Source organism: Lepidochelys kempii, chromosome 1, assembly GCF_965140285.1.
Source record: "Lepidochelys kempii isolate rLepKem1 chromosome 1, rLepKem1.hap1, whole genome shotgun sequence".
In the NCBI taxonomy this organism is placed as follows: Eukaryota; Metazoa; Chordata; order Testudines; family Cheloniidae; genus Lepidochelys; species Lepidochelys kempii.
The window spans coordinates 158,720,127-158,742,366 of record NC_136380.1 but is presented as its reverse complement, the minus strand read 5'-3'; the positions used below and the strand labels follow the sequence as shown (position 1 = coordinate 158,742,366).

General features: G+C 40.7%; 2 protein-coding genes across 3 annotated transcripts in view; one reads left to right on the top strand and one right to left on the bottom strand.

Annotated features, from left to right (window-relative positions):
• TMPRSS3 (transmembrane serine protease 3) overlaps positions 1 to 17,324 on the bottom strand; it is a 73,562-nt gene extending 56,238 nt beyond the window's left edge. The window contains exons 1-3 of the mRNA XM_073359813.2: positions 17,228 to 17,324; positions 12,159 to 12,231; positions 8,893 to 8,925 (exon numbers count right to left, since the gene is read on the bottom strand). The gene's annotated coding sequence lies outside the window, so the exon portion shown is untranslated. The remainder of the gene's footprint in view (positions 1 to 8,892; positions 8,926 to 12,158; positions 12,232 to 17,227) is intronic.
• Positions 1 to 20,135, top strand: part of UBASH3A (ubiquitin associated and SH3 domain containing A) — a 39,591-nt gene extending 19,456 nt beyond the window's left edge. For both annotated transcript variants that reach the window (XM_073359790.2, XM_073359781.2), the window contains 8 exons: positions 6,315 to 6,441; positions 8,507 to 8,615; positions 10,310 to 10,432; positions 11,298 to 11,390; positions 12,555 to 12,699; positions 17,264 to 17,370; positions 17,890 to 17,996; positions 18,988 to 20,135. In XM_073359790.2, the coding sequence (XP_073215891.1) occupies positions 6,315 to 6,441; positions 8,507 to 8,615; positions 10,310 to 10,432; positions 11,298 to 11,390; positions 12,555 to 12,699; positions 17,264 to 17,370; positions 17,890 to 17,996; positions 18,988 to 19,125 (949 nt within the window). In that variant the 3' untranslated portion in view covers positions 19,126 to 20,135. The remainder of the gene's footprint in view (positions 1 to 6,314; positions 6,442 to 8,506; positions 8,616 to 10,309; positions 10,433 to 11,297; positions 11,391 to 12,554; positions 12,700 to 17,263; positions 17,371 to 17,889; positions 17,997 to 18,987) is intronic.
• The last annotated feature ends 2,105 nt before the right edge of the window (positions 20,136 to 22,240 follow it).

Below are 22,240 nucleotides of genomic sequence, written 5' to 3'. Positions count from 1 at the left end.
AACGGGTGGTGGAGGGTACAAACATCAGCCCCTCAGTTTTCGTTTCAATGTGCGCAGTTGAACAAACATGGGGGTTTGGCTATTGAGTGTGTAATAGGATCTGCAAAATGCACAGTGGTGATTGGCACTGGCTCAAATATAATAGTTATTAAACCAGACCTGTTAAAAAAGCTAGGGGACAGGGGATCCATAACTGAACCCCCTCCTTGGTCTCAAATGGAGACAGTGACTGAGGCAATGAAACCCATCCAAAAACTGGGAAAATTGGGTTTGAAGATTGGACCTCTGGAATTCAAGCCAGAGGTCTGGGTGGCTGAAATAGTGGCTGAGCTAATCGGATTTGAGCTTGGCTTGGATTTGATTATGGCTAATAACTGCGTAATCAGTGCCAGGAAAGGTGTTTTACAAATTCAGTCTGTGGATGTTCCCTTTAAAGATATAGCGCAGATGAGAAAAATGGTTTGGAGGCTGTTTGTTTGCAATGAACAAATTGGCCTGCCCCAGAAACCATTGTACCAGCTACACACTGTGGTAGCTTTGCAGCACAGGAAAAATAGGGAGCAGAAGAAATCTAGTTTGAGACCCAGCATCTTAAGAGGAATCTTAGCAGCTAAAGCACCTGTGGATCTGAAAGAAGAACTGATCCCCGTTTGCTTGCTGAGTGCTTCCGACAAGCAGCAAATAGCAAAACAAGGAAACCATTTCAGTGGACAGCAGGGTGAGCTTTAGCATTGTCACAGCTGAAAAAGGCTGTTGGGACAGCCCCTTTCATATTGGACACAGATCCTAGTGCTTACTGTTCCGGGGTGGGGGAGGCAGGACGGAGGGAGAATTTCAGCTTGGCTGCCCTCCCTCTTGAATCATTTGAAAATGTAGCTGTGGAAGTTGAGGTTGGGGCCTGGTCTACATTTAATAGTTAGGTCGACATAGCTGTGGTGCTCAGGGATGGGAAAATTGACAACCCTGAGCACCATAGCCATGACAATCTAACCGATGACATAGATGCAAAGTAGGTAGACAGAAGAATGCATCCATTGGCCTAGCTACCATTGTTCAGGGAGGTGGAGTTCCTACAACAATGGAAAAACCCCGTTTCTCACTGTAGGAAGGATCTGCACTATGGTGCTACAGCAGTACAGCTGTGCTCAGGACTGGCCCTAGACCAAATGGTGCCCCAGGCGAGGAGTGTCTTTGGCGCTCCCCCCACCCCATTTGTTAAACTTTTCAATATCTTATTTTTTACTGTATTTGTAGCCCATTTCACAACTTTGATGCACGATTTGCATACACTCTTTAACCCTGTCATACAAGATGATAAATGTGCATGGTAGAATCTGTAAATCTGTTATTTATTCATGCCATATATAACCAAATAAAAAATTGTTTCCTCTAAGCTTATAGAAACTTTTTAATTCTAAGAATAACTGAAACATACTAAAATCAATAAATTGAACTGTGCACCAACATTGGGTGAACCAGTATTAATTAGTGTTACAGTAGGTGACAGTCTTAGAATTTAAACCTAATCCCTTAGTTCAAAAGGTGACTTTTCTCACCTTTGTCCCCACAAACTGAAGCACAGCTTCAGAGAGATTCAAAGATTGGGCAGTGGCATTTTCAAGCAATAAAATAGCAAGTGATGTCAGTCTGTCATTGGCCAGTGTCGCACAAAGATATGTTTTAATTAGCCTGATCTTCGAAGAGTTGCACTCACCACTCATGACTGTAAATGGCAGCGTGAGCAGAATCCTCAAAGCTATTCACGCATTAGGAAAAGTGTCCTTCAGCTCTGCATCATGAATGAACTGGAGAACTTTGAATGGAGAGTGTTTCCTGGGTGGCAAAATGTGATGAATGTTGTCTAATTTGACAAACAAGTGTTTAATCATTGATGTCCAAACATTCTCCATGTGTCAGCGTCCAGTGAAGGTCTGTACAATTGTTCAAGAATGTTTTCCTATCTGCCAGCAGCTACAAAAACTCCCAGCTCTATTTGTGGTGCTTCATTTGTCTGAACCTTTCTTCAATGGACACTTGAGCAGTGTCAACTAGTGAGCAAAAAAACCCTCCCTATTGAATTATTCTTCCAAGCTTCCCTTCACTTCATCTCTGCCCTTGTTAAGAAACTGTCTCTTCTTCTGATGAATGCCTGTTTCCTTGAAGACAGGCTCAACTCCTAAGTTTTCTGCCATTTCTTTGGCAGCAGTGATGGCATTTTCAAATCTGGTGTCTCTGGAGGCCACAATGAAATCAAGGCAGCTTCTCATCCAAGTAGTAGTGGTTGCGATGTCCACTGACTAAGTTTGTAATGCGTTGCTTACAACATTTACTTGGAACAGGATATCGTGCCAAACCACACTTGAGACCAAAAATTAGAAGTCAGTGATCTGGTTTGCCAGGCTTTGCGCCTCGTGTCGGATTCAGGCCTCGGCTTTACTCTACTGCGCCGATTCCATTGGGGCTTCGTAAACCTCAGTTACTTGGTACCTCAGTGACCTTATGTTGTCAATGTGCCTCTCCCAGCAACTGTCACTTAGGCTTCATGGTCAGATTTGTAACATTGCCCACGAGGATCTTCCATCTGAGAGCTGACGCTGAAAACAGGACGTATTTCCTTTGCAGTACTCTGAAGAGAGAGATGCTGCATCTGACACAACCAGGCTGAGGGAATGGCGGCCACAAGGCACAAAGAAAGCTCTTGGATTCAGCACAAGGATCCTTGCCTGGATTCTACTGTTTCTTCCCTTCACGTTCACACTGTTGTCATAGTCTTGCCAGTGGCAGTCCTGAAGCTTTATTTTATTCTAATTCTAAACGTTCATAAACAGTTCTGTTAGGCCTTTCCCAGTAGAGTTGTCTACAGACCAGAAACAGATAAAGTGTTCCTTTATTTGGATACAGCCATCCTCATCGTCAACAAATCTTACTGTAAATGATATCTTTTCACTGTGGCTAATGTTAGGAGTGCAGTTCGTTATTACAGGGTAGTACTTTGCTTTGCCAAGCTGCATCAATATGTTATCAAGCACCTTCCTTGCCATAAAGTCACTCAATTTGTTTTGAATTGTTTTGCTGCAGTAATGGTCCATTGCGTCTCTATGAACTACTAGATATTGGTGTTAATGCATGACATCGTCGTATTTCCCAGGAGCTCTACCAGACTGAGGAAATTACAGTTATGTTCACTGAACAACTTATCTGACAAGCCCCAGAAAATCAAATTATTCTTTGCAAGGAAGAGGGTAATTCAGATCAGACACTCAAGCACATTCCTCCCCTGCTGGGTTTCTACATTAATAATGCACTGGTTTTCTGCATCTATGTATTTTATTCAGTTTGAGCCTGTATTTGACCTCCATCCATTTAGAGTAGGCTGTAATATGGCCTGGTGATTTTTCATGTTGTTTCAGAGCATCAGCTAAATTATGCCAGTAATTGTACCCAGAAAGCAAAAGCAACAATTTGGCATTCTTGTCAAATATTTTGCAACAAAAACAGAACACTTTGTCAGTTAATTTCGAGTAAACTAGCCAATGCTGATTCAGTTTCTCACCATGCTTGCAAAAAGAAAAGGAGGACTTGTGGCACCTTAGAGACTAACCAATTTATTTGAGCATAAGCTTTCGTGAGCTACAGCTCACTTCATCGGATTCTCTAAGATGCCACAAGTACTCCTTTTCTTTTTGCGAATACAGACTAACACAGCTGCTACTCTGAAACCTGTCACCATACTTCAGCACTCTTTCACAGTGTGACTTTGAGAAGTGTCGCTTCTGCTCATTTAATGGAAATCTCATATCCTTGATTTTGTCTGACCTTTTCAAAATTGTGCAATCAGTATGGGCAGCGTTTAGGATCACTGGCCATAAAGAAGGATCTGATGTATTGATTTGTGATGTGCAATTTTTCTCACTGCTGTTTCTGTCATCATGCGAGGCTGATTCTTCTTTATCGTTTCTCTCCTTTTCATGTAAACCAGATTTTTCTTTGTCATTATTCTCCTTTTCATGTGAGCCACATTCTTCTTTATCATCACTCTCCTTTATGCCACCAGGAAAACTGGATGATTCTCCATCACTTTCCTCACATTTCCATTCCTTATCTTCAGGTAAATCTGCTAATTCCTTAGTAATAAGACTTCCATCATTTACGCTTCACTCCTCAATTTCTTCTGCATTGGGACGATCACAACTGCTTAAAGTCTGGTCTATGTTCTTCTGTTTCAGATATCTTCCCATTAAATTTACCCCTGACTGCAAACTAGATTGCAATTGAGATTTTCGCTTCCTATACTGAGCTCCTGAAGTCTTCTTCATGGGCATCTTTTTTGTACAGGGGAAAATAGACAGTATTAGGGAGAGCAAAAGTCTGTGTTCCGCAGTCTTAGAAAGTCCTCAAACATTATGTGTAAAGCATGGCAAAAGAAGAAACAGTATTTTTTTTATATTGTTGCATAGATATAGGTTCACTAGATATCATAGAATCATAGAATATCAGGGTTGGAAGGGACCCCAGAAGGTCATCTAGTCCAACCCCCTGCTCAAAGCAGGACCAATTCCCAGTTAAATCATCCCAGCCAGGGCTTTGTCAAGCCTGACCTTAAAAACCTCTAAGGAAGGAGATTCTACCACCTCCCTAGGTAACTCATTCCAGTGTTTCACCACCCTCTTAGTGAAAAAGTTTTTCCTAATATCCAATCTAAACCTCCCCCATCTCTGGCATCTCATTAAATCTGTCCTTTATTAATCGCTACTTACACTCTTAAGTCTTAAAATACAGTACACTTTCATAATTACACAATAAAACAAGGTTCACAATATTGCAGCTAGGCTCTCACTTCAGATCAGTTTGTTCTTATATCTCACTCACTGACTGACTGGCAACGCCATGCCCCGATATACTAGTGAGGGCATGGCTGACAACATTCTAGGAGGTTCGAGGAAAATGTAGTTCTCAAAGTCTGGAAGGTTCCATGAGATGCTACAAGGTCCAGAACATTCTAGGAGGTTAGTGAAAAATGAATCCACATATGGAATACCTGAAACATTTTACTTCATACCTTCTATTTTCCTTTTTTTCAGTAACAACCAAAAATTGTACCCCGAGTTCGGCGCCACCCAATCCCGGCACCCCAGGCAGTCGCCTGGGTTACTTGCCCCTAAATCCGGCCCTGACTGTGCTTATGTAGTGTTGTTGTGTAGACATGGCCTAGAAAAGTTGTTATAGAGATCAAGCCCACAACCCCCATTCAAACAGAATGAGCAGGGTCTGCTTCAGCCAACAAATTCCACAGAAACAATAGGGATTGCGCTGGTGATTGAAGGAAAGTCCGTCAGGAAGTAAAAAATGCCAAAGGGTTTTGGGTGGGAATTAAATCAATTTGGATTGATGAGGTGAAAACATCTGGACAGAAAGACAGCGGTCATATGTAGATAGAAAATTTTCTTTTTGCGAATACCGATTAACACGGCTGATACTCTGAAACCTGTCATATGTAGATAGCCTTGTATCATTTGGCGTGGGTCATACAGGGTATCATCATTTTGGGTACCATCAGAATTATGGACAGTGCTAAAACAGGAGGAGCGTTATGCTGAGAGGTACTGGTGACTGCATCGATCACAAACCTCTTTGAGATTGGGAGTGAACGCCTCCTTCAATTAACATAACTGTCTGGATAAGTTAATCAGAAGCTCCCCCTAAGGCAAACAGGGATTGTGAACCTGCCCAGGAGTTTGGACTGAGTGGGCAGAGGAGGTTTGGGGTGTGTGCGTTTGCGTGTGAGTGCATGTGTGTGTGTGTGTGAGGGAGAGAGAGAGAAAGTGAAGCAATAGCCAGTAAGCGTAGTATGATTCTGGAAAAAGCCAGAGAGTGATCTTGTGGGTTTGTTGGCTAAAGAGACTTGGTGCCATAAACTAAGAAACTGCTCCTTTGTTGTTGGTTTCTCTGGCATTCAGAGAAGCAGGACTTCGTACATTCGTTGTACATAAATAAAACTACATCAATAAGACTCCTTCAATTTCTGCTTCCAACTGGAACATCTCCAGGACCTCGAACTTTGACTAGCCATTCAGATCAAAAGAGGCAACGTTATTTATTAACCACAATCTGGCAATAGCCTGGCACTTATATTAGTACTGTGGGATCAGACTTTCTCATATACAATTTTGCAAAGCATGTCAAAACTTTTTATGGTTCTGCTCCCACTGAAGTGAATGGGAATCTTGCCTTTGACTTCACCTGGATACAAGATCAGGCCTTAAAAATCCCACCTCTCTATGTGCATCTGTCTGTTGCTTCTACTTTTCCCACAGAGAATACACTTTAACTCCAGCTTCAGGACTGCTCCCCAAGAATGAAAATGAGCCAAGACCTAAACTGAATGGTGAAGTCCATAACCCAATAATGACAAAGAGTGTAACCCAAACGCTTGCTTTCCAGGTAATAATTCTTCATTTCTTACTCTTTGACAGATGCATAAATATCAGTGCAGGTAACATGCTTATACAAATACATGTTTTTAAATGAACATTTAATATCAAATTTCAATATTTTCTATAGAGAAATTGCTTTTACATTCTTAATGACTCTTTACCTCTGCCTGTAAAAAATAGCAAAGCAAATGAAAAAAAAACATAGTTTCCAGCTGTCAGCTTTCTTTATGTGCAAGGAGTAAACAGATCCTCCAAGTATAAGCAAGGCTTGTGTCCAACTGTGGAGATACGGCTTGGGGAGCAATGTGCAGATATTGCTAACAGTAGGCATTGGGCCTAATTCGTCTCTCATACCAGTCTGAGGCCTGCATAACACCACTGATTTCAATGGATTTACACCAGTGTAACTGAGAGCAGAATTAGGCCCTTTGTTTGTACTTCCTTGGCCAAACTGATTTTATTTTAGATATTTATATGCCTTATAGTAGGATCTTAGCACCTAGTCTGTAATGTCTTTATGTGTTTTTTATATATATATCTATAATAAATAGGTGTGTAAGACAATAGCAGAGTAAATTAGTTTAAAGGCTCACCATCAACACTGGCAGATTTAAATTTTTAACCTCTGCCCTCAAAATTGATGTGGTTTGTTTTTTTGGGGGGGTTGTTTTGGTTTTGATTTTTTACAATGTATACCCAGTATTTATTAACAGATCGCCCAGCAAAGGGCAAGAATTTGACTAAATCTCAGCTTCTCAGATGGGCTCCTCACTTGGGTGCATGGGGTCTGATGTTCATGTGACCTGGGTGCATTTGTCTGTGTAGCACCATTAGTATATTCTGTCTGCAGATCCTTTCTTCTGACCTGGTAGGAGCCTGAAATTTGCAAGAACCCTGCACATTAGAAACAAAGGCTCTTAGAAATACTAATCCCCAGAAAAATGTAGCTAGCAGCCAGAATGTAGAGGATGTCCTGCTCAAAACCAGACCTCATCGTGTTTCCTTCAGCACCCTGAAAATATGATGACTTCCATGGGCATAACACCTCCTTGACACCGTAGCTTGTGTGCTCCTCCTCCCTTCTCTCACAGAGCCCAGCTCCATGTTGGAGTTCTAATTTGAACTGCAGTATGTTTCTTGCAGAAGTTCACATGTTCATTTTGAGAGGCCCTATGATGGAAGTTGCTCCTGCACTCATGTTCCCTCAAAACAGAAAAGCAAGACTGCAAAACCCTGAATCATAATCTTCCCACTGCAGTTTATTAATATCTCTTTCTAAGGTTACTGCATGTGTGCAAAGCAAATGGAGATGTGACTGTAGCATGGGTAGACACACCCATGCTAGTTTTAATCTCGCTAGCATGAGTAACAATCATAGTGGCATGGATTTCAGCTCAGACTAGCTGCCTCAGTACAAGCCCACCGGGGACCCTGAGTACATACTTGGGTTGTTAGCCCACACTGGGGACCGTACGGCCACATCTTCACTGCTATCGTTACCTTGTGCTAGCTAGATTAAAGCTAACATGGGTGTGTCTCTCTGTGCTACAACCACTCCTCCATTTGTGTCATAAATACACCCTCAGACGCAAAACAAAATCTGTCGCTACTGAGATATAATAAGATGCAGTGTACAGTGGAAAATTTGAATGCAGGTCTGTCTGTATTGTAAGGATTCAAATTCTCCTTACCCAGCTTGCTCTGTCTATGTTAGTATTTTAACATGTGTTAGTTAAAACAGCTTTTTCCTAGTGTAAACATGGTCTTATAACCTAATCTATAGCCACTGAAGTCATAGTTCTCTTTCCATTGATTTCAGTGGACTGTACAGGAGGCCTTATATTTCTATGTGTCTAAGCATCTCATCTGTAAAATGGGAATAATACGACTTCCTTTCTCCCACCCTTTGTCTGTCTAGTTTATTCAAATTATTGTAAGCCTTTCAGGAAAGGGACTGTCATTTAGTATGTGTGTACAGCACATTGCAAGTCTGATCTCAGTTGCAGGTTCTAGGTGCCACTGCAATAATATTAACTAATAACACTAAAATGTAAATGTGTCACGTCATCCAGCTTTCTCAGACTGTTGCTCTCAGAAGAGGCCTGTTGGTGATGCGCCATGGGGAGAGAGTGGATCATGTTTTTGGGAAGTCCTGGATTCAGCAATGCTTAACTGCAGATGGTAAATAAAAGAACAGGAGGACTGGACCTTGGCAAACCAGACTGAAAAGAAAATATTGTACCATGATGGCAGTGATGCGTAAAGTCTAAATTACTACTTGTAAATGTCTGCAAACCAGACTAACTTTAGTGCTGAAGAAAGCAGTTATTCAGAAATACCCTTCCTACACAGAAAGCCTAGTTGTATCATACAGTCAAAGTGATATGGTAGAACCTTAGAGTTACGAACACCAGAGTTACGAACACCAGAGTTACGAACTGACTGGTCAACCACATACCTCATTTGGAACCAAAAGTATGCAATTGGGCAGCTGCAGAGACCAAAAGAAAAAAAGAAAAAAAAGATAAATACAGTACAGTACTGTGTTAAACATAAATTACTAAAAAAATAAAGGGAACGCTTAAACAAAAGGTTTGACAAGATAAGGAAACTGTTTCTGTGCTTGCTTCATTTAAATTAAGATGGTTAAAAAGCCGCATTTTTCTTCTGCATAGTAAAGTTCAATACACATATTAAAGTGTATTAAGCCAATGTTTGGCTGTAAACTTTTGAAAGAACAGCTATAATGTTTTGTTCAGAGTTACAAACATTTAATAAATAAATTGGTTAGTCTCTAAGGTGCCACAAGTATTCCTTTTCTTTTTGCAAACATTTCAGAGTTACAAAACAGCCCCATTCTCCAGGTGTTCAGAACTCTGAGGTTCTACTGTATTTGAGATATGCACAATCGATATACGATCTATAGTCACTGTACTTCCCATGTAGTCATCCTACATACGCAATACTGCACAAATAGAGCTGTGTGAAACTTTACATTTTTGTCTCGAGTTGATGTGCAAAACATGAATTTTTTACCAGCATTTTCAGAAATTTAAAAAATTGATCAATGACCAAATTTCCCTATTTTGTGTGGATAGCCATAGCTTTTCAACATTACAGTGTTGATCAAAATCATGACGCTGTGCTAGTCAAACCCAGTCAAGAATAACTGGAGTAGACAATGAGATTTTGTGGGGAAATGACCAAATGTTAACACTGTCTTAGGTGGAAAGTCAACGTTGAAGGTTTTTTTGGCCTTCAAAGCATGATTCTGAGGTGAAAAAAAATTTTATATGTATACATTTGGGCATGAGGGTGGGAGAGGAATTGTGTTTTGCTCATGGTCTCCTGGGTTATGTTGGAAATCAGACAAGATGACCATAATGATCCCTTCTGCCCTTAAAATCTGTGAATTATTTTCTTTTCTATTTTGCTATGAAAACATTGTTTTTTGATAACTTTGGCAATGGAAAAAAAGGGTTTCCACCACTCTGATGTGAATATATGTCTCCGGTGAATTTTACAGAGCGTCTGTTTTCTCTGGTGTTCTGCCACTCTGGAACTCAGAGGACATGTGTCATTCTGTCAGAGGGTTCTCTCCCTGGCTGTCTTTCCCAGAACCTAATGAAACTGGGCCATAGTGAATAAACAATTTCCCTGGTTTGCTTTGGTGAATGTAAAATGCAGTATCCCTGAGGTAATATTAAGGAATCACTCACTCCTTTTGTTCACCAAGGGGACAGTTAGGTTCGGGTTTTCAGAAATAGTTGCCTAAAATGCAGAAGAAAATTATTGTGCATGCATAACAGAAATGCGTTATGTATGTATTACTACGGCCTTTATATAGAGGGATGAAATGTTCTGTTTTGTTTTAGGAAAATACCACAGAGCAGATCTGAACTTCCCTGCCAGTCTGCCAAAACGAAGAGACAGCATCAAACATTTTGAATATGATCCTCCTTTATCATGCTGTGGTGTTTTCCAGTCTAGACTTGTAGGTAAGTTAGATATTATTCTAATAGGAATGAAAAGGGGTGGAAGAAAGACTTCTGTAATCTGCGAAAGTGCACACAGGCTTTACCATAGGAATGCTTCCTGGCAGCGTAACTGGTAGAGTTCCTTTATGGGCAGCAGGAAAGGGACTTTGCTCTTTCACGTGGGAACTCTACAGCAGAGTGGAGAGCAGGGCCAATTTCTCATGTAGTGCAAGAGCCAGCCTGCTACCTTATGTCAGGGAAGGGTCAGAGCAATGTGACACAACACTGTACATTCTGCTTCTAGTCTGAACCGGAGCAGTGAACTGTAGCATCCCTGTTGGCTAGCTAGAGTGGGGCAGGACATGCAGTTTCTTGGTCTGTAGACTGTGTGAGAGCAGTTCATTGGGAGTATTTGATATTTGAGCTGTATTGGATAATCAGATTGAATACATCTATCCATGATGTGTTTCTGTTCCCTGCTTTGATGAGTATAACTCTCAGAAAAAGGGTTGTGATGAAAATACCTGTCTTTCTCTAAGTGCCATTTACAAATTTAAAATTTACTTTCTGTGACTGTTTTTCTACTTTCAGAGTAGCAGCCATGTTAGTCTGTATCCGCAAAAAGAACAGGAGTACTTGTGGCACCTTAGAGACTAACACATTTATTAGAGCATAAGCATTTCCTTTTCCCAACAAATATCCCTTCTGGTAAGCTTGTTCACCAGAATATTTGTGGAAAGTGAATTAAGTATTTTTGGAAAGTGAATTAAAAAGAGGCATGAGCGCATTCAAAGTCAGTTTATTGTAAAGTTCAAACTAATATCTGTGGGAAACATTTTGCAGTAGTACTAATGATTGTAAAGAGCAACTCTCGTGTGTATTTCAGGAGAAGCTCTGCTGGAGAAACAAGAGGCAGTTAGCCATGTATACTGTTCCCCTGCACTCCGCTGCATACAGACAGCTCAACACATGCTAGAAGGTAGGTTAGCAAAATGGTTATGTTCTTATGCCACACTGGACATTTCTGAGTCAATCTTCTTCTGAGCCAATGACAGTGGAGCAGCTAAAATGTTGCATGGCTTTTTGAAAATTTACTTTTGCCTTTAATCGGGGCTGACAGATATTTCTGTCTAGAGCAAGGGCTAGGTGATAAGTGAGGAAGTAATAAAGTTTCCCTGCTATAATAGTACAATCATATTCAATTGAATTATGTCCAATAAAGTTAAAACAGAATCTAATGTTGTATAAGACAAAGACATATCAGAGTAAGTAGAATTTAACTTATTGGCTAGACTCAAATTGTTATACTTAACTCTTCCATGAATGATTTTGGTCATAAAATCAAGTGTTTCCATTCCATTGAGGGGAAAGAAACCTGAGACTTTCTCCTGGAAGTTTGCCTTTGCCAACAAGAGGTTTGAGACCGCCACATTATTAAAAACTAGTCTTTTTAAATGAAGAATCCCGCATGATAGGTGACTCATAAAATTTCTTTTAAAATCACAAAGCCATGGATGATAAGACTCTGTGATTCCAGAACTGGGAAGGAACACTGCGTTTCTGCTGGGAATTCACATCACTGTGGCTTTCTGAGAATACAGAGTAAAACTCAGGTTACCTCTTTAACAGGGAGATTTTTCTTTAACACTATGTTTATAGGTTTGGATTTACTGCTCCACATAGGCCCAGTGAACTACAGGGTATATAAAAATAGCATGAAACAATTTTCTTCTTGATATTTACTTACCCTGTAACACCTTTGAGGAGCGAGTTGTTGTCTCCATCTTGTTCTGTACCCCACAGAACACAGTGGCATCACTCTGCAAATAACAAAGGTTTGAGAATAATGGTTTGAGAATTTACACTTACAGTCACTCTGGCAAGAATATAATATACTTTCTTCTCCTCCCCGTGGGTTGCTAGCTTCAGAACTTTACCAAGTATTGTTTATGCATGTGGAGAAGGGTATTTAGAAGGACTGAGACTCCATGTAGTCAACATTATGTGTTCTTAATGGTCTTTGTTTTACATTATATTTTTACTTTGTTAATATAATTATTACCAGGAATAAGGTGCCATGTGAAGTCAAAGCTTAAAGCTCTGAATGCACTTTTCCTTTTTAAAAATCTCTTATTTATTGCAGGGCTTAAATTAGAACAAAAAATTAAAATCAGGGTAGAACCTGGACTCTTTGAATGGACCAAATGGGAGGCCAACAAAATAATTCCCTCCTTTATGGCACTGACAGAACTGACAGAGGCTGCTTACAATATAGATCCCAGTTACAGGTAAATGCTGCACGTACAGTATGTTAATGTGTATTTCTGATACCTCTCTTGTTTTTGGCAGTTCTTAAGTCCCACAAGACAGTGTTGCAATGAGTGATTCAGGATTTAGGCCATTGACTTCAACAGAGAGATTAGGGGCTGAGTAAAGCCTATTTGGTCCCAAGATATGATGTGCAGATATATAGTTAGTTCTTTCACAACATAATTCACTGCTTTTGGGCAAGGTGACATACTAACGGGCAAATCATTCTTACATGTATACAGATGGGTGAGTGTGTGCGTAGGGTCTGAATCCTGTTCCTATCAAAGTGAATGGCATTGACTTCAAGTTTGCAAGATCAGGCCTATGGCTGATTATCTAAATATTTTAGACTCTCATGATGGACATCCATATTTTTGTTTTACTTTTAGCTAAAAACTATGAGCCATGTTTTGCTAAATGTGAAAAAATTCCCGTCATGTCACATTTCAGCCAAGAAAGAATTGTATTGCATTTTGATGGGGGGTGAGCTGGGGAGGTCAAGTCCTTTCCTTGGTGCACAGCTCAAAATTGAGTGACGATTTCAGAATTTGTCCCAATGGGGGCTGATCTCACATGATCCCGTAGCTGCCAAGATTCGCCCAGGTCCACATGTGAACTTCTCAACAGTAAGAAAAAGTCACCAATTTTCAACTAAGCCCCTCTAAACAGCAAGTGTAAGGGAGACAGACCCCATGTCCCACACACGCTGGAGCAGGGAGTTGTAGGAACCAGGGGCAGCCCAAAGGTGTTGGGGGAAGAGAGATGAACAAAGCAAGGCATATGTCATTCTAATTTTATAGGTTGTCGGGATGTTAATGTTCCATTAAAATAGATTTCTGCATTGCATTCTGTGCTGTTTTTTGTTTTGCTCAAAAATAATCACTGGACTCGGCAAAGTCTCCTTTCTGGTCCCTGCCTTCCACAATGCAATTCTGTGGTTTGGTGCAGGTTCTGAATGTTTGTAAACCACAGCAGAACAGGAAACGACAACAGGCCTTGAATCTATTCTAGCCTCTTTTCTTGTTCACAGTGCCATGCTGCATTACCCCTGCAGTGCATGGCAAAACCCAGAAAAATCACTCGGTCAATAAAGGTCCGTAACTCTGGGGTTTCCCATGTGTGGACAAGTGAAAAAGTGTTGTGCCTTTATAGTATTTCTCAACACAGAGCAAAATCCTTAGTTTCAGAGTGAGTGAATAGACAACCCCTTTCATTTTCCTAGGTTCAAAATTATTCACAGCAAAGTTACTATTTTCCCTAGTTTCTCACTTTCCATACAAACTCACTAATCTAAAAAAAAAAAAAAAATCAGTTGCTATAAGACTCCACAAAGTCAGGCCATGATTGAAGATGGGTAAAGTGCTTAATGGGTGGAGGGGAAAACTGTAAAGTGTTGCAACATTGCAGCCAGCCAGCAACTGAAATATCTAAATAAACTATAAATATGCATTTTGTACATCAGTGAAAACAGTGCAGCGTCCTTCCCCAGATGTTGCATGTACGGCGTGCTGGATAATAACATGAGAAGTCTCCATGTTTCTAAAACAAAACTGGCTCTTTAATAAGACAACTGTTTGTAGAGTTGCTGCAACTGCAGCTAGCATTCTAGTCATATGCACACAGACTGGCTTCCTGGTGCCTTTTCCAAACCCTTCCCTGCTGAAACCTGTGCTCCTTCCTCCGAGTGTCATTCAGGAGTAAAGCTCACATTTCTATTCGCTCTATCCCCACCCCACGTGAGTGATTATAAGAGACTATTATGTCCTAGCCCCAGTCATCTGCCATAAATCAGAGTTAAAAAAGGTTAATTCCTGTCACATGGCCAGGGTCAAAATCCACTGTCTCCAGTAGCTACTGTTACCATATTCTCCGGATACATGTAACTTTGCAACACCATTCCTTCCAACTCCTTTGGCTCCTCCTGTCTTCAGAATCCTCACTATTATTTCTTTTGGGAAGAGCCATTGCACGTGTTTCTTTTCCATGTTTATGGCCAGGCCAATTGAGGTCTAAGCTTTGCTTTTTAACTCCATCGCTGACTCTTGCTCAGTAATGCTGACCCTTGCTATCGATATACAAATATTATAGTCCTCAAATACTCCATCACCATGGGGGCTCTCCAAATTAGTAGACGCCATCAAGGTTTCACATCACTTTGAGTACTTTTTGCAGAAGATAGCATCTCTAGGTCACAGAAGAGTCAGTGAAATCTGTAACCTTCCTGAAAGGACTGTGCTCAGTGGTGAGATTTTTGCAAAGTCAAGTAAGATATCTCTACCCACTGATTCACATTTAGATTATTTAAGTAAAAGTCATGATCATCTTCTGGTCACGTCCCTGATCACTCCCCATCAGTAGAGGTACTCAGTCTAAACTAAACTGATCTTTAATGGCATTAAAGAAGCAGCATTGTAATGGATAGGGTGCTGGACTGGGCGTCAGGATACGTGGGTTCTGCTCCTGAATCAGCCACTGATGTGTTAGGCAAATCACTTAACCTCTCTACTTCCGTTTCCTCTTTCACATTTTGTCTTTCTTGTCAATTTAGATTGCAAGCTACTTGGGGCAGGGACTGCTTCCACACATATCCAATATGTAGAGTACCTACAGTATGGAGCTTTGATCTCACTTGAGGTCTCTTGGCATTACTGTAATACACAGAATGACCTAGTATCAATGATCACACACTGAAAGATATCTGCATTCCTCACAGGTTTTTAGTTACTACTTATTCCCTGCTATCTGAATTGGTGCTTGGATACTCTGTTGAATGGGTCCCTGTAAAAGTAGAGGAGGAACACTTAATCGCCTATCTAGTCATTGTATCTCTTATTCAGTGTTGGTCCCATGGTTTAAAAGCTCTGAGGACAGTCTGAAATTCACTTTTGTACTGTCTGACAGGTATAGTACAATAGCCCTACCGTACATCAATCTACTTTCTACATTTTCACTGCTCATGCTGCACGCTGGTTTTAAATGGGTGAGATAAGATGATCAGATTCTGATCTTCTGTGTGGTTGAAAGAAGTTAGCTGGTATAGTTTCCCAGAACACAGTCATTGTATGTGGCAGAGCAACATGTAGCTGTGCAGGTCTCCAGCTAACAGAAGAGGTGACTTTATAGGAAGAAATAATGAAGGAAATAAAAACTTTCCTTTGTCCGTTTACTCGAGACTTGATGGCAGAACCCTAAATCTTTCAGGCCAGATCCTCAGCTGTTCAGTGGAGATACGCTGATTTATAGCGGCTGAAGATCTGGCCCTTAATTTTTAAACAATATTTTTTACATGCAGGGGACACCTATATGTAAAAGAAACTATCAGGTCAGATCTTGAAGGCAAAACTGCCCAAAATCCTAAGACTGGCCCAATATTAATAAATATTCTTACTGGTCTTTATAAAGATTTATTTTTAAGTAAAAAGCAAACAAGGATTGTTTAATTTGCTTTGTCAAACCAGGTACAGGTAGGGATTTTTAAAGGGACACTAAAGCCAAGGGGCCAAATCCTGGAATCAGCCATATCATTGGTGTCAGTGGGAATCATAGAATCATAGAATATCAGGGTTGGAAGGGACCCCAGAAGGTCATCTAGTCCAACCCCCTGCTCAAAGCAGGACCAATTCCCAGTTAAATCATCACAGCCAGGGCTTTGTCAAGCCTGACCTTAAAAACCTCTAAGGAAGGAGATTCTACCACCTCCCTAGGTAACGCATTCCAGTGTTTCACCACCCTCTTAGTGAAAAAGTTTTTCCTAATATCCAATCTAAACCTCCCCCACTGCAACTTGAGACCATTACTCCTCGTTCTGTCATCTGCTACCATTGAGAACAGTCTAGAGCCATCCTCTTTGGAACCCCCTTTCAGGTAGTTGAAAGCAGCTATCAAATCCCCCCTCATTCTTCTCTTCTGCAGGCTAAACAATCCCAGCTCCCTCAGCCTCTCCTCATAACTCATGTGTTCCAGTCCCCTAATCATTTTTGTTGCCCTTTGCTGGACTCTCTCCAATTTATCCACATCCTTCTTGAAGTGTGGGGCCCAAAACTGGACACAGTACTCCAGATGAGGCCTCACCAATGTGGGAGTTCTGTATAAGTAAGAACTGAGTACAGACTTCAGGATTTGGCTCAGTTTTTAAGCCTAAAATCCATCCTACCTGGACAATGATTTTTTTTTAATATTCTTGCCTGGAGGAGCCTATATTTGTTTTTTGTTTTTTCAAACACAAGCATTTCTCGGGTATAATTCTTATAAACTGCATGATCCATTGTGAGGATTACTAAGGAATGGTTTCTGCTACCCTTATTCACATTGGATAGTATCTTATTCTGTGAGTTCCTCTATTGGATTCAATTGGACTACTTGCAGAGAAAGCTACTGTTTGGTGTGAGTTGAAGTACCATGCTTCAGATCAGTGCAGTCTCTCCGGTAGAGATGGTGTAGAGGTACCGGTTTGTTTACTGAGCTTTGATAATGTTGATAATGTCCCAACAGACAAACAAATGTTACCTAGATGAGTGACTCCTCTGTGGTTTTTATTATCAGATGTACTTTCCCACTTTCCTCCCTGGTGCCATCGGAAAGTTATGAAGAGTATATAAGCAGATGCTCTACAGTTATAAAACAGATTGTCAGTGACTGTACAAGAAACGGTAAATATTTCACATTCTCGCGTTCAGAGCCTCATGTTTTCAACGACAGGATCAGAAACAGCTTTGCCATATGAAATACATTTAATGTGGATGCTTGGTATTGCCCTGTCTTTGAGGTAGATTATTGAACATCATACTAAATTAATATATCTATTACTTAAAATAGAAATAGACAAGACTAAACATAAGGCAGTAAAATACTCCATTGCTAAATCATATTATATGCAGAGTCTTAATTTGTCAGGATGTGACTTGATGCTGTAAGGCAGCTTCTTTTCTCTTTTTTTTTTTTTTTTTTAAGCTTCATTCCCCCCTCACCCCCCGAAGCAAATGCTTGCTCTCATTAGTTGAATTGCATGAAACATACCAAACAGGATATTTACACCTGCCCAGTCTATATGTCACACAGCTCTGCAAAGATAAACAACACAAAAACAGCCAATAAGCATAACCAACACGCAGTGAATGGTAAAGTTACAGTTTTCTTTTTTCCTTCTTTTAATTATTTTGGTGTCGCAGGTATTATCCTGATAGTGGGCCATGGCTCATCCCTGGATTCCTTCACTCGACCTGTCCTAGGGCTCCCTGCCAGAGACAGCAAGGATTTTGCCCCATTGGTTAGAAAGGTAAGAAGTTTTTCCAACAGGAAGCTCTTGCCCACCATTTTCTCCTTGGTATATTTTCAGTAAGGAACATAGTCAAGCAATGGGCTGTTTGTTTTTTCAATTGCTCAGGAACGAGAGTTACTCCGTAGTTCTAGCACACAACTGGCTGTCAAAAGATGTGAGTTCTACCAGTCAACTGCCATGTGACCTTGGGCACGTCATGCCCTCTCTGGTGAAGATTTTCAAAGGCACCATGGCACCAAATTCCCATTGAAAGTCACTGAGAGGTACACACCGAACTGCCAGGTGCGCCTTTGAAAATCTACCCCTTGGGGTCTTGGTTTGTCTGTCACTAAGATGGATAACTGCGTCCCCTCTGCATCTCCCAAGGTGTTGTGCGGCCTACGTCAAGAAACCACAGCTCCCATTTGGAAAAGTCGGCCTGTAAAGCGGTACAGCGAGGTGCCACGTTCACTGTGTCTCAGTGAGCCCAAATCGTATTCGCTCACTTTAGGAATAAAAAGGTGATCTGTGTTGCCAGCATTACAAGCTCATCCCGGGATCCGATGACCAGTCAATGCTTTCTGGTTTGTGCCACAATCACCGGTAACACAGATTCTGTAGGCCAAATATTCCCTTCCATTTTACCTGTTGCTCTGGTGTTAGGGAGGGGAGAATTTGGTCAGCAGTGTGTTTATTACTGGTGATGATGAACGACATAGAAAGAACATAGCTTGATCATCAGATCTCTGGAAGGGCTTGTGGAGCTGATACAAGCCCCACGACTGTCCAACAGATAAGACTCCCTCATGCTACCAACTCATTTTAAGTCAAGTGGGAGAATATCTTGATATGTATTCCTAAAACACTCTCAAGGTACACACCCCTGTTCCACGATGAAAACTGTTTAATTACACTGTGCTTTCAATCTATATGGTATGTCTTCCCCATTTCCAGTGTATTCAGGAAAGTTCTAATACAAAGTCCTGTTGAAATCTCTCTGTTTTTCCAGATACCTTCACTGGGCATGTGTTTCTGTGAAGAGCTTAAAGAGGAGAATAGATGGCAGATGATTAACCCACCAGTTAAAACGTTAACCCATGGATCAAATGCCGCATTTAACTGGAAAAATGGCATACTGGACAGTTAGAATCTATACTCATTCATTATAGATTTCAAAAAAGAAGCGAAGACAAATATTCTTCCTCCTGGCTCAACACAGGCCAGTGGTCTGTCCAAAATATTTAGATCTTGAGGGTATTTTCCTCTACTACTTGTATGAATTGTCAACGCACGGAAAGCACTTTTGAAGTTTTTGTGCCTGAGTTCTGTTCTTGTTACAGCAACACAGAAGAAAAAACCTATTAACTGACATAAAAATGAACGATCATTCATCCAGTGCTGAAGAATGAACTTTTAAAACTCTTTATTTAGACTAACATCTGCAATGATATATATAGATATATATATAACTGACTATAAGTCTCATTGCTTGATGCACTCAGGAAAACATATGGTTATGTCTTCAAGAACAAAGTACAATCAATAAAGATTTAGATATTTTGTTTCAGACATGTAGACATTTTGTTTTCTTATTGATTGCTTCTAGTTTATCCAGAGTATGAGTGGACATGATGTATCATACAGACTATTTATTTTCTTCTGATGCATAATAGGGTTCCATCACAGGAGCTTTTCCATCAAGCAACTCACAATGCAAATATCGCATCATTGTTAATAAATGACTTGCAGAAAAAAAGTTTAAGAAAACTGAATTTATGGCCTCATTGTTGCTAAAAAAGATTGTACAATACATTGTCCTAATGGTCACAAGACCATGTTGTGGGTAATTCTACCCGCTGAAGGTTTTCTGAGATGACTGTCACGTAACAGAACTGCACAGCTTGTTTCTTATTGTTTTACCCCCAGACCTGAGATGACAAACTTTTTGGTTACTCACAAACCATGTACACCATTTCTATCCATTCCTTGTTTGTTTAAAGGGATACCGACCCAAATGCTCACAAACGCTTCTTCAAAAGATTCATATTGCCTCTTTAAACTATCCTCCTCATAATGCCCTGACTATCCCATGTGAAAATGGGAGATTTTGTTTCAATGAGAAATAAATGAGGTCCCTAATTCCTCTCTTATGTTGTCTGACATCGTTTTATTTTTCACTCTTAGACATGACTCATTCCCCGTTTCTTCCTAGAGCTGAGCAAAATTTTTCAGACCTAACTTTTTTTCCTCCAAAACCCCCCATATTTGGATCAACTGAAGCATATTAATGTGTTGAATTCAGCAAATTGTGTTGGTTGGAAAAAAATGAACAATAATTTAAAAAAACATTTGTTTTGCAAGTTGAAACGACTTCTTAAAAAAATTACTTCCATTTTATTTTTAAATAATTAAAAGGGTCAAAAAAGTTGGAAACCGAACAATGGGTGGGTTGATCCAAAACATTTTTTAGCGGTTCAACCACCAAACCAAAAAATCCATTATTTGTCCAGCTCTAATTCTTCCTTACATCTCACAAACCCTTAACGTTGTCTCCATTGACTTTCTGGGTATACTGCAAAGCCTATCTTTTTATTCAGGCTTCTGGGGAGACAGAGGTATGGGGAAAATTCAATGAGATCTTTGCAAAAATAGGTGCCAAACAGCCTGCTAAAATTAGATGGTAACAGTCAGAGTAGTCATTAGAGGGACAGAAAAACATTTTCTATATTTAGGACTAGATTTTCACTCTGATAAGTGCCGTGGGTGGGTTAGTGTCAACCTCTGGATGGTTTGCTTTGATTTTCTGGTTTTGAGGAAGCTATTTTTTTATTTATTTTATTTATTTATTTTTGTGGCAAATGACCAATGTTACTGTGGTGGGTCCCATGCTTCTCCTTCATGTAGGGGAGTCAGGGTGCCACTCCTTGCCCCTAATCTTGGTCATTATGGACTCTACTTAGGCCCCAGTGGGAGAAAGAGGGGAGGGGATCCAGGTCTGCTTTACTACTCTGGGTCCCAGCCCCTTCAATTTTGTGAGCTGCTTACCCTCTTTCCTCTTGGATAGGGTTTCCCTCAGTCTTCTGTGCCAGGGGAACCCCTCTGCTTGGACAGGGTTTCCCTTCCCCTAGTATGGTTTTCAAGCTAGCAGCAACACTCCTCCAAACACTAGTCTGCTCCTGATCCTTCCCAAAGCAGGGGAGTTTTATTAGGTCTTGGGCGGGGCCTTAATTGGCTCCAGGTGCTCCAATTACCCTGTACTGTAATAACCTTTCCCTAGTCCCCAGGGACTAAGGCCTTCATCAAAGGAGGGCTTAAATACTTCCCATCTACCACTCTCCTGCTGCCTTCTGGCCCTGCTGTGTCACAATTTTAAAATGTCATTGCACTTTTAAAATTACACCCAATGCACCCAGCACCTGGATGGGTGCTTTTTAGTCTTGTTCTGGACCCAAGGTCTCTCCATTCAATTTTATATGTTGTAATCAGTCAACAATAGTACCCCACCAAGTAACCTTCTAGCGCTCCTCTATCCAGGCCTGACATAGACAGCAAACTGAGTTTGCAGCCTGATCTTGGATCCTAGGAAGCCTGCTTCAATTTGCTCTCCTTGCTCTGTAGCCACATGCTCTGCTCTCCTTTCCCACCTCATATCCCACTTCACTTTTCCCTGCTATTATGAAAAAATGGCCAGGTCAGTCACCTCAGCACACTTGTCCCCTCTACAAACCCAGTGAACGGCCTTGGCTCGCTGTCCTAGGGGAGAGGGAATCTGCAAGCCTCCCAAGCTTGCTTCAAGAAGGATGAACCAGGTATGGAGACTTACCAAGATGTAACAAGAGTGAGTCAGAGCTGGAATGATAGCTGTGCTCTAAGTCCAGGTTGCAAGAGGGGTGGGATTTGTTCCTTAAATGACACCTTGTAAGAGAGGGGAGTTGTGGAATGCTCCCTGTTTGGAGATACAGCCAAAAGAGTGAAGAGAGAAAGTTTATAAGATCCACCTCAGGTTTCTACCTGTCACAAACATACCTGTCTGCAGGACATATGACTGGAACTATCAGCTGTGGAAAAGGCAAAACTTGCTCAGTTTCTGAATTTTTTTAAATTGTAAATGATATTTTTTAAAAAATATATAATTATCGGTCAGTATGGTCTGTCTTGTAAAACACAGTGGAAATTTTCCTTTACCTGTGTTGAAATAATTATGGTTTGCCCTTCTATAGCATCTCTCATGCAAGGATCTCAGGGCACACTACAGACATTGT